The sequence below is a fragment of the Neomonachus schauinslandi genome, chromosome 7, assembly GCF_002201575.2.
Source record: "Neomonachus schauinslandi chromosome 7, ASM220157v2, whole genome shotgun sequence".
Classification (NCBI taxonomy): domain Eukaryota; kingdom Metazoa; phylum Chordata; class Mammalia; order Carnivora; family Phocidae; genus Neomonachus; species Neomonachus schauinslandi.
In genome coordinates, this window is record NC_058409.1 from 108,903,661 (window position 1) to 108,923,079 (window position 19,419).

A 19,419-nucleotide genomic window follows, 5' to 3' on the forward strand; every position below is an offset into this window, starting at 1 on the left:
TTCAGAGTCTGACAGGTAGGGCTCTGTGGAACCGGAATCATGGAGAATAGAATCCAGCCCCTGAAGGTGGGGAGAGAGGCCTGGCAAGAGATAGGCAGGATGCCTTAGTTTTCTGCCATTGGAGACTTCCCATATTCCATAGCACAGGGGGCAGAAAACATCTGATAACCTGCAAGGCAGTGCTACCAATGCTCAGAAAGCAGCAGAGACAAGGCCTGCCATGCTCAGGCCTGGGGCCAAATACAGAAAGTTAAACAAGTGATTATGAAAAAACAGTGGTTCTCCAATTTTGTGGGCATGAGACTCATCTAGAAGCTTAATAGAGATTTAGATTTCTGGGCCTCACCCCCCAAAATTCTAATTTGGGTCTTTTAATTTTTTTTTAAAAGATTTTATTTATTTATTTGTCAGAGAGAGAGAGAGAGAAAGCCCAAGCAGGGAGAGGGGCAGGCAGAGAGAGCGGCGGGCAGAGAGAGAAGCAGGCTGCTTGCCGAGCAAGGAGCCTGATGCGGGACTCTGTCCCAGGACCCTGGGATCATGACCTGAGCAGAAGGCAGACACTAACGACCTAGCCACCCAGGCGTCCCTTAATTTGGGTCTTGATAAGGGCCTGGAATCTGCATTTATAATGGTAATTCTCTGTGTAGGTGATCCACTGCCACACTTGAGAAACACTGCCCTAGGGCCTAGGGCAGGAACTGTCTCATTTATCTCTGATTCCCTCCCCAGTACCTGCCACATAGGGACGAGATAATTGTCCATTGAATTGAATTGTTCAAAAGCAGTGCTCCAAAAGGTATGTTTCATGTGGAGTCAGCTCAAGTCTGTAGCCTTTCTCTACCTGTAGGCTCTGGGCAACAAGAGCAAACATAGACAAGTGGGATTCCATCAAATTAAAAACCTTTTGCATAGCAGGAGCACCTGGGTGGCTCAGTCAATTAAGTGTCTGCCTTTGGCTCAGGTCATGAACCAGGATCCTGGGATGGAGCCCTGCATCCGGCTTGGGGAGCCTGCTTCTCCCTCTCCCTCTGCCACTCCCCCTGTTTGTGCTCTCTCGCTCTCTGTCAAATAAATAAAATAAAATCTTAAAAAAATAAAAAAAACTTTTCGCATAGCAAAAGAAACAATCAACAGAATGAAAAGGCAACCTACAGAATGGAAGAAAATATTTGCAAATCATGTATTTGATAAGGGGTTAATATCCAAAATAAATAGCAAAATAAATAAATAAGTACCCCAATTTAAAAATGGGCAAAGGACTTGAATAGATAGGTCTCTAAAGAAAACACAAATGACCACCAGATATATGAAAAGGTGCTCAACATCACTAATCATCAGGGAAATGCAAATCAAAACCACAATGAGCCATCACCTCACACTTGTTAAAATGGTCATTATCAGATAAAAGATAACAAGTGTTGTCGAGGATATGGAGAAAAGAGAACTGTTGTACACTGTTGAGGGAATGTAAACTGGTACAGCCTCTACAGAAAGCAATATGGAGGTTCCTCAAAAAGTTAAAAATAGAACTCTCTTATGATTCAGTAGTTCCACTTCTGGGTCTATAGCCAAAAGAAATGAAATCAGAATCTTAAAAGAGATAGCTGCACTCCCATGATCATTTCAGCATTATTCACAATAGCCAAGATATGGAAACAATGTAAATATCAGCAGATGAATAAAGAAAATGTGATATATAAATATTTACACAATAACTTAACTATAAATATAATATAAACATAAATATATAAATATATATCTCCTGCCATTTGTAGCAACAGGATGAACCTGGAGGACAGTATGCCAAGCGAAATAAGCCAGACCCAGAGAGATAATATTGCATTATCTCACTTGTATATGGATTCTAAAATAGTCAAACTCATAGAAGCAGAGAGAATGGTTGTTGCCAAGGGCCGGGGGGAGGAGGAAATGAAGAAATGTTGGTCAAGGGGTACCCATCTACCTTCTGGAAGTCGGCCTGGAAGGTGAGGGCAGGAGAGGCAGTTGTAAATAAAACAGAAGAGCAGCCTCTCTTTCTGAAAGAAACAAAGAAAAGGAGAGCACTGGCCTGTCTGGTTGTGATCTGTGATTGCGTACTTAAGGATAAAAAGGTCGGACTACGTTCAGGCAAGAAACGCTCACTGAAACGTTGGGGAAGAAAGCAGGGATCCCCAGCTGCGCACGCGCACTGTGACTTTCGGCCCGCGCCAGACCCCGCTAGGTCGGAAACCTTACGCAAAGTCTCCGACGAACGACGTAGGAAAAGCGGCGGGGCAAGCGCAGGCTCTTGGATCACGTGACGCGACGAGAGCGTCGTTGACTCCTCCCCCTCCAAGATGGCGTCCTTGCTGCAATCGGAGCGGGTTCTCTACCTAGTCCAGGGAGAAAAGAAGGTTCGGGCCCCGCTGTCGCAGCTTTATTTCTGCCGCTATTGTAGCGAGCTGCGGTCGCTGGAATGTGTGTCTCACGAGGTAATGCAGTCGGCCCGTGAAGAATGTGTATATGTTGGGGGAGAGGGGGGAAGGGTTCGTCCTAGTCACCGCGACTGGCGGGTAGTCATTTTCCTGGCTTGCTGATTGGTTATGTCTTCCGTCACTCAGATTTGCTGTTGATTTAATTTCCTTATAATTTGTCATTTGGAAAGAAGGACGGCCTTGGGTGGGGCTGAGTGGATTTTTTGGTTCTAGAGCGCTCTCGGATTGGACAAACCTGACTTTAGGGACCCTGGCGGTCTCCTGGGGTGTTTGGTAATTGGGTGGGTTGGGGAGGAAGATGTGGGGTGGATTATTCAGGCCACTTGAGGGGCGAGATTCGTAACTGATTGTAGGGTGGAGCCCACAGGCATTCTCATTCATGCCCCTCCCATCCTGGAAGTTCTGCCCCTACTTTGGCCAGAAACTGGGCGTTGTGTGTTTTCTGGCTCAGGCCAAGGCCTGCAGCAGGGAAGAGATCGGGTTGGGGCGAGTTGGGTGAAAAGCTCTTAGAATAAGGTCTGGTCTAAGAAGCTCATGGCGCTTCTCCAGAAGGTATGGTGCTGTCCTTCGCAGGCACAAGTGGGCGTTGGAAGTCGGATTGCTCAGAACGTAAAACGCCCCACCCCATAAAAGAAACAAACAAAAAAACAAATAAGAAAATCCCCAAACTTCTACAGCACTTGGCACATCTTGTTGTTCATTCCGTAAGCTTTGGGTTTTAAAAGACGAGAAAAACATAAATCCTGCTGTTGAGTGACTCAGTCTAGTTAAGGAAAAGCTGCTGGTAACAGTTGCTGCTTATTCAGAGCTTTCTATATGCCACGTGGTTTATGTAAACTCCTTTAATCATCCTACAGGCCAATAGAATGGATATTATTTAAAAAAAAAAAACTAATTAAAGCAACACAGTGTTGGGTGTGACTAGGTCACACAGCCAAAACTTTGGGGGTGGCAGGGAGGACCAAGATTTGAAACTCAACAGCAGCCTTTCAAATCAGGATTTGAAACATGATTCAGAGAACATTGAAAATCCCTGGACTGTTAAAAATGCATATGAAAACGTGTCCTATACTATAAACTATAATGCCATATAATATACACGATATTTCTTGTATTTTTTTCTCCATTAGCATTTTCTCTGTGTGTATCTGTTTAGCAGGTCCTTTGTCTTTTTAGATGCTTTGCTGTTCCAGCTCCAGCTCCACCTCCACCTCCAGAATATGTTGGAATAGATTCCCACTTGATGGTCATTAGAGAGCTCAGTCTCCATGATTTCTAAGGATATCTTGAGCTAGGACATTGTCTTACTGCATCTTTTACAGACTCATGTGTACCTCCACCTGTGAAGTGGAGACTGTTTAGGGTTTGGGGAAGGATGGGGCTAGGGAGGGCTGGAGGAGTCCAGAAAGTTCTAATGGAGAACATGGGATTGGAGCTGCACATGAAGGGACAGGCAGAATTTGAAAAGAGCCACAAGAAGGAACAAATTATAGTTTGCCTTTTATGATGAGTAAGTGCAGATATTAGTTAGCAATACTGTGTTTTATGTTCCTGGAGATTATTTGAGCAGCGACTTTATTTTTTCAAAGGTGGTCCTGTGTATAGCAGATGATGAAAAAAGAAGCCAGTTTCTGTCATAGTATTTATATTCATTTAAATCTGTCTTTACATCTGTAGGTGATTAGAGTTCTAGAACTGTCAAATAGGATCTACCTACATTAAAGAAAATAATTATTCAGAGCTTAAAAAATACAGTGAATTTATGGGGCGCCTGGGTGGCTCAGATGGTTAAGCCTCTGCCTTCGGCTCAGGTCATGATCCCAGGGTCCTAGGATCGAGCCCCGCATCGGGCTCCCTGCTCCGCGGGGTGTCTGCTTCTCCCCCTCCTTCCTGCTCGAGCTCTCTCTCACTATCTCTGTCTCTCTCAAATAAATAAATAAAATATTAAAAAAAAAATAACAGTGAATTTAATTTTCTTCTGTGTTTTTGAGTTAAATACAATAAGACTATCTTGCTAGTTTAGTAGTTTAATTTGCTATTTAAAAATCTCTAACCAGTTGGCTAAAGCTGATTTTGTAAATGTTAATTTATGCTTTTGTGAACATGTAATACTTTAGTAATGAGAAAACTTTTAAAGTCTCCCTTAACAACTTAAGTGTGGTCAAGTTAAAACAGTATAAAAGGATAGAAGGATATTTGATCACAGCTTCACAAATTGGGTTATTTTATTTATTAGTCTGTTCATTAGATTATCATAGAGTTCTTCTTTTCCATAGACAACTTTTAACACATTATTACATAAAATCCTGATGAAAGGGAACAGGTAAGATCAGAAAGGAAAAATGGAAGGGTTTTAGGAAATACAGAGGATAAGAAAAAACATGGTTGAAGAATAAACCCTAGGGCGCCTGGGTGGCTCAGTTGGTTAAGCAACTGCCTTCAGCTCAGGTCGTGATCCTGGAGTCCCAGGATCGAGTCCCACATCGGGCTCCCCGCTCAGTGGGGAGTCTGCTTCTCGCTCTGACCTTCTCCCCTCTCATGCTCTCTCTCACTCTCTCTCTCAAATAAATAAATAAAATCTTAAAAAAAAAAAGAATAAACCCTAAGCTGAAAACAGTCTAGGTTCTTTGGCATATCAGTGGTTTCTCACTTTCTGCTGCAGTATATTTTAGAATTCACTATTTGGAATAGATGTATATACAAGCTAGACTGAGTGCCTTTTCCTCTGATTTTTGATTTCTTGTTTCTTTCTAGGTGGACTCCCATTATTGTCCCAGTTGCTTAGAAAATATGCCATCGGCTGAAGCCAAACTAAAAAAGAATAGGTAAGATTGGGATCCATTTTTTTTTCTGTTTTCCTCAACAATTTTTTTAATAGCTGGCAAGAAAACACATGGAAAATAACTCACATTTTTAACTAGCTGGTTTTCATTTTTTAGCATCACCTTTGCCAAAGATGAAATGTCCTTTGATTATTTTAAATTAATTTTCTATTTTAGAACAGTTTTAGACTTAAGAATTATTGTGAAGATGGTATAGAGAGTTCTGTGTACTTCATACATAGTCTCCCCTGTTGTTAACATCTTGTATTAGTATAGTATATTTGTCTCAGTTAATGAACATTGATACTTTATTATTAAATAAATGCTTCGTTTTATTCAGATTTCCTCAGTTTTTCCCTAATCTCCTTTTTCTGTTCCTGGATTCTATTTAGGATACCCATGTTATATTTAATACTCATGTCTCTTTAGGCTTCTCTTGGTGTGACATTTTCTTAAACTTTCCTTGGTTTTGAGGACCTTGAAAGTTTTGAGGAGTACTGGTAAGATATTTTGTATAATGTCCCTCAATTGGAATTTATCTGATGTTTTTCTCGTCAGCTGGGGGAATGTGTTATGGGGAGGAAGACAACAGAGGTAAAGTGCATCTTTCATTACATCCCACCAAGGGTACATACTGTCAATGGAACTTATCACTGTTGATGTTAGCCTTGATGACCTGGCTTGAGCTAGTGTTTGTCAGGTTTCTCCAATATAGAATTTTTTCTCTTTTTTTATACTGTACTCTTTGGAAAGAAAACACTCTTACAGCCGACACTTAAATAGTGGGGAGTTATGTTCCCCCTCCATGAGGGTTCTCTACTTAAATTATTTGGAATTCTTTTGAAAGGCAGATTTTTCTCCTCCCCTATTTATTTATTTAATCATTTATTTAAAGCGTGAATATTGATTTTATACCTTAGGATATAATCCAGTACCACTTTATTTTTTTGCTCACGTTGTTCCAGCTTTGGCCATCGGGAGCTCTTTTGGTAGACTTCTATATCCCTTTGACGTACCCCCATTGTTGCGTGGGTTGGGGGGGGGCTGTTCATTCATTTGAGCATTTTCTTATTTTTTGGTCCTTCAAGATACTCCAGGCTCATCCCAGGACTCTGCCTCAGTCCTTGAATTAGCCATTTCTCCAAGGAGCCCTGGTTCCTTTTATTGGAAAATGGTATTAAAAACCAAGATCTGGGTAGTAGGTGTGCTCATTGTCACTGGGTGCCATTTGGTTTTTAGCTTAGTGTGTAAGTCCTTTGCTACCAATCATACCCTTACAACTCCATGGATGTGAACCACCATGACTTTTCTTTCCTGAACCCGAGAAATAGTTCCTAATAAGCCAGACACTGTTTCTTTGTGTGCTGTCCACACATTGATTTCATCATTTAATCCTCAAAGTATCAGTGAACAGTGGGTAGATACCATTATTATCCTTATATGAGGATGTTATGGCAAAATATCGCAGGTAATTAGAGTTGTAGAACAGAGCTTCAGATTAAGTCCAGGACTAGGAGTGAAATCTTAATAATCTCAGATGGTGAAAAAGTTACAAGCAACAAGGCACAGGGGCCCCCGAAGGGGAAATGTTGGCTGAGCATTAGGAAAAGTAGTGCCTAAGGAGAGAACAGAAAGCCCCGAAAAGGCACTGCTCCTGAACTGTTGCAGTTTGATAGCATCGTTTGGTTTCTGTGTCAGCTCTCTAGCACAGCAAACAAGCAATTGTTTTCCAGACCCAGTTTCACAGCCTATTGTAGTATTGCCTCTTGAGTTGTCATTGCGCAGCTGCTCTGTCCTGTCTAAAGGCATAAGCGGTGACCTCTCTCTTCCTCAGAAATCTTTGTGGTCTGTACAAGCCTAACTAGAGTCTGAAATTGTTAAATCCAGGCTGTTTAATAGTGATTTTCTCTGGAGTAGGATTGGGTCAGGCTCTAATTCTTCAGGAACTTTGGTGATGATTGCATTTTTAAAAAAATGAAATGAACATGTAATATCTTTTAAATTTTAAAACAAGATTTTAATATGTTTTTTATTTCTTTTTAGTTGAGAGACAGTCCTCCCTTATAGTTCCCTCTTGAGTTCCTAACACCTAGAACAGTGTGTGGCACATAGCAATTGCTTGATAAATATTTGTCAAATGAATAACAGTGGTGTTGTATTATAGGTGTGCCAACTGCTTTGACTGTCCCGGCTGTATGCACACTCTCTCTACTCGGGCAACAAGCATCTCCACACAACTTCCAGATGACCCTGCCAAGACCACCATGAAGAAAGCCTACTACCTGGCCTGTGGATTTTGTCGCTGGACATCTAGAGATGTAGGCATGGCAGACAAATCTGTGGGTGAGTCAGGCGGACTTCAGCATAAGATTTTGTGAAATTGGTAGTGTTAAAATTGCCCACAGATGATTATTTCTGTTACCTGTTGGAAGGCAGGAGCTAAATTCAGAGGTAAATCTTCTGTGTTTCCAAATTCTCACATTTATGGACTATAATGTTTCATCTAAGACTGGGTAAACTATTGAGTTTTCTTAGAGTTGGTAAAATAGCATTGGTAAATCCGACACTTTTTTAGAATCAAAATGTTAATGCTCTTCATAAAACATAAACACTCCTGATGATGAAAGACACCATGAACAAATTTAAAAGATAAAAGTGACAAACTAAGAAAAATATTTGGGTCATATATGACAGACTAAAGATAAATAACCAAAAATGAAGAACGCTTGTAAATCAAGGAAGAAGCCCCAGAGAAAAACTAGGCAAAGGATAAGAAGAGCAGCTCTCAGAAGTGGAAATAAAAATGATCAATAACCAAAATGTGTACATGGAAGGGCCCACAGTCAGGTTAAAATGATCTTTATCTTGACTCCAAACTCCTCCAGATCTTGCAGATTCCATGGAAAGACCTTAACCTTCCATAAAGTTACAACTCAAGTTTGTGTTTCTCTCCCCTGACATTTTTTAGCCCTTTCTTTTTTTTTTTTAAAGACAAATTTAGCGTCTTATAGTCTGATCAGCGTCATGATCAAACTATTACATTTAGCAATCAACAGCATGGGTGCAAAAAAAAAAAAAACTACATTAAAACCTTTTGTTGGAATGCTTTACACTTTCCACAGAACTAAAATAACCTGTTACACAATTAGTCACAAATACAGTCCTCGAGTTTTTTGCCCATACACATGAGTATTGTCTAAAACATGTCTTCTTTGTAGCAGTGAGGCCCTGCCACCACTGTGCTTGGCTGAGTTCACAAATCTGCTGTAACCTGTAGCTTCCCTGTCACTTCTCTGGCTCTCCTCTCCTGCTAAGCTTTGTTTCCTGGCAGTGATTAGAACCTTCTGCCGCTGCCGTAGCTACTAATGCTGCTGGAACCACCACAGCCACCTTGATTTCGTGGTTTGGCAACGTATTGGCCTCCACCACCATAGGGGCCGGAGCTTCTGCCTCCAAAATTTCCTCCTTTCATGGGTCCAAAATTTGAGGATTGATTGTCGTAATTGCCAAAATCATTAGAGCTTCCGCCACCTCCAAAGTTGCTTCCATCATTACCAAATCCGTTATAAGCCATCCCCACTGCCACCATATCCACCACCACCTCAACTGCCACCAAAGCCCCCTCGACCACTGAAGTTCCCTCCACGACCAAAGTTGTCATTCCCACCAAAACCACTTCACGACCACCACCAAGTTTCCAGAACCACTTCGACCTCTTTGGCTGGATGAAGCACTAGCCATCTCTTGCTTAGATAGGGCTTTCCTTACTTCACAGTTGTGGCCATTCACAGTATGGGATTTTTGAAGGACAATCCTGTCTACAGTAGAGTCATGGTCATCAAATGTTACAAAAGCAAAACCTCTCTTTTTGCCACTGCCACGGTCAGTCATGATCTTGATCACTTCAATTTTCCCATACTGTTCAAAATAATCTCTTAGGTGATGTTCTTCAGTGTCTTCTTTAATGCCACCAACAAAAATCTTTTTCACAGTTAAGTGGGCACCAGGCCTTTGAGAATCTTCTCTTGAGACAGCCCTCTTTGGTTCCACAACTCTTCCATCCACCTTGTGTGGCCTTGCATTCATTAGCCCTTTCCTTTTATTTTGACTCTTTCTTTGAGTATCCATAAATTGCCTTGTATGATTAATACAAATTAAAACTTCATTGATTTGGCAAATTTTTTAGATCTGGTAATATCACGTGTTGGCAAGAATATGGCAAAATAGTTCTTTCATCTACTGCCACCTTGGAGAGCAGTTTGATAATTATTAAAATTTTATTTATTTATATTTATTTATTTTTAAAGTATATTTATTTAAGTGAGCTCTACACCCATCATGGGGCTTGAACTCACAGCCCCGAGATTGAGTCACATGCTCCTCCTTCACTGAGCCTGCCAGGGACCCCTATTTTTTTTTTTTAAAAGATTTAATTTATTTATTTGAGAGAGAAAGAGACCACGAGTGGGAGGGGCAAAGGGAGAGAGAATCTCAAGCAGACTCCATGCTGAGTGTGGAGCCCAACTTGGGGCTCGATCTCATGACTGAGATCACGACCTGAGCCGAAACCAAGAGTAAGACACTTAACTGACTACACCACCCAGACACCCCCCTCCTTTTTTTTCCCCCCCCATACTTGGGGCTTGAACTCACAACCCTAAGATCAAGACTCAAGCTGAGATCAAGAGTTGGACGCTTAACTGATTGAGCCGCCCAGGTGCTCCAAAGTGCCCCTATTTATATTTGTTTTTATTTTAACGAAATAGCATTTTATTTATTTTAATTCTAGTAGAGTTAACATACAGTGTTATATTCATTTCAAGTGTACAATACAGTGACTCAACAATTCTGTACATTACTCAGTGTTCATCATAATAGTGTACTCTTAAAAACCCGTTCACCGTTTATTGAAAATAAACGGCTTTTATCCTTCTGCCCAGCATTTCCATATCCAAATATGCTGGAGCATTAAACACATGCTCAAAGACACATGTATTTACGTAAAATGTTTAGCAGTAAAACAGAAAAGTTGTGTGTGTGTTTTGACCTAAAGACCACCTAAGGCACTAACTACCTTTCCATCATTTGAGCATTTCAGGGTGGAGATTGCACTTACCTTTATTAAAGGGAACTTCCTTTATTTATTTATTTTTTAAACAAAAAATTTAAGAAACAAAACAAATGAACAAAGAAAAGAAGAGACAAAGAAAAACAGACTTTTTTTTTTTTTTTTAAAGATTTTATTTATTTATTTGTGAGAGAGAGAATGAGAGACAGAGAGCACAAGAGGGAGGAGGGTCAGAGGGAGAAGCAGACTCCCTGCCGAGCAGGGAGCCCGATGCGGGACTCGATCCCGGGACTCCAGGATCATGACCTGAGCCGAAGGCAGTCGCTTAACTGACTGAGCCACCCAGGCGCCCTACAGACTCTTAACTATAGAGAACAAACTGATGGTTACCAGAGAGCAGGTAAGTGGGGGGATGGGGGAAATAGGTGAAGAGGATTAAGAGTACACTTATTTGAGCACTGAGTAATGCATAGAATTGTTGAAACACAATATTTTACACCTGCAACGAATATAACACTGTACATTGGTTATACTGGAATTTAAAAAGTAATTAAGTTTTTAAAAAGTCCCACAACGAAAAAAAGAGTACACTGATTGTGATAAGCACTGAGTAATGTATAGAATTGTTTTGGGTTTTTTTTTTAATTGTTGAATCACTATATTGTACAACTGCATCTAACACTGTATGTTAGAAGCATATTCATGATAAAAAATAATAAAATTAAAATACATAAAAATAAAAAGTTTAAAAATAGATCTTAATAACTATCTAGGGTGAATTCTCCAGCTTTGTCCTTCTTTAATATTATGTTGGTTATTTTTTTTTTTTTAAACATATAATGTATTATTTGTTTCAGTGGTACAAGTCTGATTCATCAGTCTTAATACAATTCACAGCACTCACCATAGCACATACCCTCCCCAATGTCCATCACCCAGCCACCGCGTCCCTCCCACCGCCCTCCACTCCAGCAGCCCTCAGTTTGTTTCTCGAGATTAAGAGTCTCTTACGGTTTGTCTCCCTCTCTGATTTTGTCTTGTTTCATGTTTTTCCTCTCTTCCCCTATGCTCCTCTGCCTTGTTTCTCAAATTCTACATATCAGTGAGATCATATGATACTTGTCTTTCTCTGATTGACTTATTTCACTTAGCATAATACCCTCTAGTTCTTTTTTTTTTTTAATACCCTCTAGTTCTATCCATGTCGTTGCAAATGGCAAGATTTCATTTTCTGATGCTGCCTAATATTCCATTGTATGTATATACCACATCTTTATCCATTCATCTGTCGATGAACATCTAGGCTCTCTCCATAGTTTGGCTATTGTGGACATTGCTGCTATAAACATTGGGGTGCACGTGCCCCTTCGGATCACTACATTTGTATCTTTGGGGTAAATACCCAGTACTGCAATTGCTGGGTCATAGGGTAGCTCTATTTTCAACTTTTTGAGGAACGTCCATACTGTTTTCTAGAGTGGCTGCACCAGCTTGCATTCCCACCAACGGTGTAGGAAGGTTCCCCTTTCTCCGCATCCTCGCCAACATCTGTTATTTCCTGACTTGTTAATTTTAGCCATTCTGACTGGTGTGAGGTGGTATCTCATTGTGGTTTTGATTTGTATTTTCCTGATGCCAAGGTGTTGAGCACTTTTTCATGTGTCTGTTGGCCATTTGTATGTCTTTGCAGAAATGTGTGTTCATGTCTTCTCCCCATTTCTTGATTGGATTATTTGTTCCTTGGGTGTTGAGTTTGATAAGTTCTTTATAGATTTTGGATACTAGCCCTTTATCTCATATGTCATTTGCACATACCTTCTCCCATTCTGTCTCTTGTCTTTTGGCTTTGTTGACTGGGAAACTTCCTTTATTTTTACATTTCCGGTACTCCATGGTTAACATCAGAGAGTAGAAACTCTGTGTAGTCAGTTCAAAATCTTGAGTTGCTATTTATTTTTTATAAAAATAGTTGCATTGCTAACTCCCCGTATCTTTTATCTTTCTGAAATTTTATTCAGTTTTCTGAAACTTTTTAGACTTAGTAAGAATTCCCATCGTGGGGGCCGCCTGAGTGGCTCTGTTGGGTGTCTGCCTGCAGCTCAGGTCATGATCCCAGAGTCCTGGGATCAAGCCCCACATTGGGCTCCCTGCTCAGTGGGGTGTCTCCTTCTCCCTCTCCGCCTCCCTCCTGCTTGTGCTATCTCTCTCTCTCTCAAATAAATAAATAAAATCTTTAAAATTTCAGCTTACTAGTTTATGATGAAGCCCATAATGAACTCATTGTGTCAGTTGACATAACTAAAATGAAGATGGACTTTAAGTAAAAACTTCTTATAGATGATTACACAATTTGGAAGTAAATATGGGTCAGGTTTCTTTAGATTCAACTCTCTTCTTAAAAATTTAATCCTTGGGGTGCCTGGGTGGCTCAGTCGTTGGGCGTCTGCCTTCGGCTCAGGTCGTAATCCTGGGGTCATGGGGAGCTGGGTAGCTCAGTCGTTAAGCATCTGCCTTCGGCTCAGGTCATGATCCCAGGGTCCTGGGATCGAGTCCTGCATCGGGCTCCCTGCTAGGCGGGAAGCCTGCTTCTCCCTTTCCCACTCCCCCTGCTTGTGTTCCTGCTCTCGCTCTCTCTCTGTCAAATAAATAAATAAAATCTTTTAAAAAAAATAAATAAAAATTTAATCCTTGATTCTGTTGTGTTTGCTCTTTGGTTTAGAATGCTTGAGCTCTTGGTTGTTGCTCATTGGTGGATAGATATTTCCTGAAATGTGATTTTTATTAGAAAGAGTCTATAGCATCTTTAGATTGTCAGTAAATATTTGTGTATTTTAGTATCAGTGTAGCAAGTAAGTTGTTTGAATTTGCTTATGAATGTAAGTTAAATATGAAAAACAACCTCAAAGTGGCAGAGTATGTATGCCTCAGTGAGTTGAAGTGTATTTTTTTTGAAGTGTATTTTTCTATGTTTGTATTTTGTCTCTTGTTGTCAAGGTAAAGAAACAAAGCCCAGAAGTTCAAATAGATTTCTCAGTGTTACTCTTAAGAGAATGTTTTATGCTTTTTAGATTATGAGCCATTAATGTTGGAGAATTTATATTTCAGAGCTTAAAACCTGTGTTTACTTCTAGAAGTCTGTCTCCTCTAGGGTATCTTGACAATAATAATTGAATACTGGGAGCTCTTAAAGAGTACAGATAATTTTTTCTTTCATGATGTCATTGGTGTCTGAGAAACTCTGAAACCACTTTAGAACTATTTGTTTATTTATAAGTAAGCCATTGTGTCTGTAATGTGCAAGGAAATGAGATCGTTATGTCTCCCAAATTGCTCTTCAGAATAAATTACCAGTTCTAAAGCAGTTAGGTAAAACATCTAGATTTTTCGAAGTATTACAGCTAAAACATTTCTTTCACATAATTATTTTTCATGATTGTCTTAAGTAAGGCAACCTTTAAAATATGAATATCATACTAACGGATATTGTTGTCGTTTCTTGCAAGAAGGTGTGGTGTCACCTTCAACAAGCGTCCTTTTTGTTTTGAAAAAAGGTTATTTTTACTTATACAGATAATACACATTCATGTATTTATCACCCAGCTTCAGAAATTAAACATAACCAAAACAGTTTAAGCTCCTTGTGTAGCCTATCCCTACTAGATCCCCCTTCCTCAGCCTCCCAGAGAAGTAATCATACCAGTCCTGAATCCAGTGTTTATCGGTATCCATGCATGTCTTTATACTTCTCCACATATGTATGTAGCCACTAACAATGTTTTTTCAATATGAAACAAATGGAAATATACTGTATATGTATCCTACTACAGCTTTTCTCTATTGGCATTATGTTCCTGATACATAGCTGATTTATGCATGACTTACCACAGTTTACTTATTCAGTCTCTTCTTGATGGACATTTATTTAGGCCTTCATTTTTTTTGCTTTTGACAACAGTGCTATTAGAAACATTCTTGTCTGTATTTCCTAAGTCCAAGACTAAAGGCTTCTCTGCATAACTGAAAATAAAATTGCTTGTTTTAAGTTGTCTACATCTTTAGCTCTCCAAAATGGCTTACCAGTTTTTGCTCCCACTAGTAATAAGAGTAGACTACCCGCTGCTCCAGATCCTTGGCTGCTCTAGTACTGTGGGACTTTCTTTCAAATTTTTCCAAACTGATGTTTGTAAAATAGTATCTCATTATAGTTTACTTTTCCCTTTTTTTTTGTTAGCTTTATTGAGATATACAGTTGACCCTTGAACAAATGCAGAGGTTAGAGGTGTTGACCCCCCTCACTGTGTAGTCGAGAATCTGCAGGTAACTTCTGACTTCCCAAAAACTTAACTACTAATAGCTTACTGTTGACTGGAAGCCACACTGATAACATAAATAGTTGATGAACATATATTTTGTATATTTTATGTATTGTATATATGTAGTCTTAAAATATAGTAAGCTAGAAAAGAAAAAACACAGTTACAGTGCTTTATTGTATTTATTGAAAAAAATTCACCTATAAGTGGACCCTCACAGTTCAAACCCATGTTGTTCAAGAGTCAGCTGTATTCATTATGGTTTTAGCTTTCTGGAATAATCTTTTCCATTGTGATTTGTGCTGTTTGTTTCTTATGTAAGAAATTCTTCTCTGAATCAAGGTCATAGAACATAGAAATTGCACAGTATTCTAGATAAGATCAGGTTCTTAAGAGTCAGACTGCTTGAATTTGAATCCCAGCTTTACCACTTACTATCTGTGTGACTTTGGGCAAGTTATTTAACCTCTTTGAGCCTCAATTTCATGAGACTGATAATAAGAATCCCCATGTCAGAGGGTTATTGTATAAAATGAAACGTAATGCATTTCAGATGCTTGGCACAGAAGCTGTGCATGTGTTAGTTGTGGTGGGGGTGGTTATCTTTATCACCATCATTTTTTTTTTTTTAAGATTTATTTATTTATTTGAGAAAGCGAGAGAGAGCGTACATGAGGGGGGAGGGTTAGAGGGAGAAGCAGGCTCTTTGCCGAGCAGGGAGCCCAATGCAGGACTCGATCCCGGGACTCCAGGATCATGACCTGAGCCGAAGGCAGTCGCTTAACCAACTGAGCCACCCACGTGCCCCTGTCACAATCATTATTTTTAATGAAAATTTCATTCTGAATGTTTTGGTCTATATAACTCATGGGACTATTTCTTAGAAGTTCTATGATTTTGGGGCACCTGGGTGGCTCAGTTGTTAAGCATCTGCCTTCGGCTCAGGTCATGATCCTGGGGTCCTGGGATCGAGCCCTGCATCAGGCTCCCTGCTTGGTGGGAAGCCTGCTTCTCCCTCACACTCCCCCTGCTTGTGTTCCCTTTCTCGTTGTGTCTCTCTCTGTCAAATAAATAAATAAAATCTTAAAAAAAAAGTTCTATGATTTTATGTTTTTAAGTTTCATTTTGTGGCCTGCAGATGACCTGTTTTTATGAACATAAAAATACCAAATTATGAAAATTTGTTTAATGTCCTTTTGTTTTGCAGCTAGTGGTGGTTGGCAGGAACCTGAAAATCCTCACACGCAACGGGTAAGTAAAGCGTCATCAGAGAGAGGATGAACTAAGAAAAGATGGAGAAAAAGACTGAAGATCTTCCATTTTATCAGTGGATATGGCATATGCCAGAAATCTTTGATGTGTATTTTGGTGTCTGTTACACAGAAAGGGCTTCTCATAAGACATTTAAGTCACAATGGCTATATTTTCTAGTCTGGCTTAAGTTAATAGAGAAACCTAGCTGTAGCTTTAGTTCTGTAGTCAGGCTGTGAATCAGAAAAAGAAACAGTATGTGTTTGTTTTTAGTGAAATAAGAAGTTATAAAATAATGAGTTTTTCCGCTATATGGAAAAATACTTATTTTCAGACATATAAAAGCTGTATATCTATACACAGGGTTTTTGTTTTAATGCGTGCAAAATGTAATCTCATACCCACGTCTGTAGTGTGTAAGAAAGATATCTAAGCTGATAATTGCAGATACCTTTAGTGAGGGCAAGAGTGGACTTGGGCACAAGAGACATAAGAGAAGTATCGCTTTTTATTCTTTATGTTTAATATTGCTTGAAGTTTTCACAATTAACATGTATTGCTTTTAGGATTAAGACATACTTTAAAAATGAAAATATACGAGTGGGGGAGAAGACAGTACAAGATGTCACATTCTTAGAAGTAGATAGGCCTGTGGCCGTGCAGAAAAAATGGGAGTAGTTGTAAGGGGAAATAAGTAATGAAGTAAAAGAGGAGTGAAAAGAGGGCATGAAATTTCCTAGCCTTTTCATTGCCCATTTCTTCCCATTGTTAAACTTAAAGGTTCCATTTTAATATTGCAAATAATTCAGAGAAATGTAATGAAGAGAAACTCTCTTTGAAGAAAAGGGCAAATTTGCCTACCGTAGTCATTTGTCTTCTCTGTTCATTATGTGTCCAGTTAGTGTTATTGATTAATTTTACATATTTCCTGTTAGCTTTTTCATGAAAACAATTACTGCATCTTTGATTTCTTACAGATGAACAAATTGATTGAATATTACCAGCAGCTTGCTCAGAAAGAGAAGGTTGAGCGAGATCGCAAGAAACTGGCACGGCGTAGAAACTATATGCCTTTGGCTTTTTCGGTGAGGACTTGGTACAAAAAGGAGTGTGCAGTTCATTGAACAAGACCTGTGTGCCTTGAGAACAGTGATCATTTCAGAAGGTGGCCACTGACCTTAGATTTCTGAATGATAGGTAGCAGAGGAAAGTTTCTCAAATCATAGGTTTTTAAGTCCAGCAGTTAGGTTTTTGCCATATCATTTACTCTATTTGAGTTCTTTGAGTTTTAAGGACACTTGTGTTCCTTTTTGCATCACTGCCCTCTCTTTTCTGATTATTCCCCAGGGCTAGTGTTTAATTTTGTAGGTACCACAGAACTCTTAATCGGAAAAGTCAGAGAAGATGGGCGATTGTTAGATTTTATTCATATTACCTAGGTAGGCCACCTTTGACATTCTATAGTAATGGGTTCCCAGCTCAAATGATTATTTCTGGCACCTTCCTATAGTTCTCCAGGGTGAAGAACGCTGACTCTTTACACGGTGCCTTTTGCGTGGTTAAATAAATAGTAATATGTGCCAGTGTCATTGATAGGAATTCTTTAAGGAAGTCATTCTCTACTAGTTTGTGTACTACCAATCCAGAAGCAAAAGATTAGGATTTGGAGCTTTTGTTATTGTCCCCCAAGTTTTATTTGCTCTCATAGAACGATTTCTGTATGCTTGCTTGGGGTTGAGCAGGTTGACATTGAATAAGTAACATTTATTGAAGGGCAGTGATGTGTCAGACACTGTTCTAATAAGGACTTTTCACATATTTAATCCTTATAACAATCCTGTGGGGTAGATTGACAGTTGAGGAAATGTAACTTGTCATACTGCTTCTGCATGAGAATTAGTTAAGCCATTGAAACCCTAAAGATTGGTGAGGTTCATATAAAAATATTTAGTTTAGAACTTAATAAAAACATTAAAATATGCAAAGCATGTACATTTACCAGAGACTTTAATGAAGTCTAAATGAAATTTTCAGAATAGCCCAGTGGTATAATAAGCATATGCACTAGTGTATGTAGGAGAGAAATTTGAATTAAAGGCATTATTCTTCCAGCTTCCCTTATAACCTGCCTGCTGTATGAGTTTGCTTCTGTCTTATGCTGCATTTTTTTGTCTCTGTTGCAACCTGCTGCTATTTGGGGGCCTACAGCAACACACTATTCATGTAGTGGTAAGTTCTCTTTTATGATTCTTGCTAACCTTGAAGAAGTTAGCAGATGATCACTGGGTGTTCCAAGAAGACATTCATCATTTGCCTAGACACTCCACATAGTTCTGGTCTAAGTCATAGCTTAGATATTTTTAGATGAATAGTTTTTAAAAAAAATCACATTTAGTTCAGTTTTACTCTACTAATGTATTTCAGTCTCCATGTTTGGTGCTTTTGCTATTATTTTAAAAATAAGATGATGTGGGGCTACAAATTACTTTCTTTAAAAGGAGCTTTCAAATTAGCTTTTTTTTTTGCTTATTTCCCTGAGCTTCTCATGCTGTCCCACCCAAAAGTCTTTCTTTTGGTAAATAGGATGTATAAAAATGGGATTTATAATTGGAATTTCTGAACTCTGTTTAGGACAAATATGGTCTTGGAACCAGGCTTCAGCGACCACGAGCTGGTGCAACCATCAGTACCCTTGCTGGACTGTCGTAAGTTTGGACATTAAATGGCTTTGAGGAGAAAAACAGGTATCAAAATGAATATTGAAAGAATGTGACATTAAACAGTTGCTACTGGGGAAGAAGATTGTCATGCTTAGAAAAGACCTGAACAGAGAAAGAATGTTCTACAATAGAAGAATACTTCAGTTATTGATATCATAGACTTTGAAGATGAACAGGTGGACCTTTGAGAAATTAGTGCTTTTTATCTTTTAGCCTTAAAGAAGGAGAGGACCAGAAAGAGATAAAGATTGAGCCAGCTCAGGCTGTAGACGAAGTGGAGCCGCTACCTGAAGATTACTATATAAGACCAGTAAATTTAACAGAGGGTAATATTTTTATATGATTTTGCTTTGTTTCTATTTTACATCTAATTTTGCTTTTGTTACTGATACGCCCTGAGTTTTGAGATATTTAAGGCATCATGGTTGTTAGTAATAAAATAAATCAAGTAACAAATGAAATAGATACAATCATTTGAAGAACTTCAAAATATCAAATTTCTCTATTGTAGTTTTTGAAGAACTATTCACAAAGGAAGTATTGTTTCATGTGATTATCTCATAAGTCTGATTTTGAGTGAATCATTGTAAACTAAGCCTGGGTTCTGCCTTTCATGCTAGTGACCACCCTTCAGCAGCGCCTCTTGCAGCCTGACTTCCAGCCAGTCTGTGCTTCACAGCTCTATCCTCGTCACAAACATCTTCTGATCAAACGGTCCCTGCGCTGTCGGGTAATTATTCCATTCTGTACAATTGTCATTTGTACCAGAGA

The 19,419-nt window shown here is 39.2% G+C and overlaps 1 protein-coding gene across 2 annotated transcripts in view; it reads left to right on the forward strand.

Moving 5' to 3' along the window:
- Positions 1–2,306: 2,306 nt before the first annotated feature.
- Positions 2,307–19,419, forward strand: part of DCTN4 (dynactin subunit 4) — a 33,649-nt gene continuing 16,536 nt past the window's right edge. Inside the window, exons 1-9 of one of the 2 annotated variants that reach the window (XM_044917144.1) lie at positions 2,336–2,471; positions 5,229–5,299; positions 7,461–7,639; positions 15,885–15,928; positions 16,906–17,013; positions 18,137–18,157; positions 18,560–18,633; positions 18,862–18,974; positions 19,269–19,378. In XM_044917144.1, the coding sequence (XP_044773079.1) occupies positions 2,337–2,471; positions 5,229–5,299; positions 7,461–7,639; positions 15,885–15,928; positions 16,906–17,013; positions 18,137–18,157; positions 18,560–18,633; positions 18,862–18,974; positions 19,269–19,378 (855 nt within the window). In that variant the 5' untranslated portion in view covers position 2,336. Of the gene's footprint in view, positions 2,472–5,228; positions 5,300–7,460; positions 7,640–15,884; positions 15,929–16,905; positions 17,014–18,136; positions 18,158–18,559; positions 18,634–18,861; positions 18,975–19,268; positions 19,379–19,419 lie in introns of both variants that reach the window. The other variant, XM_021700922.1, reaches the window with a different exon arrangement.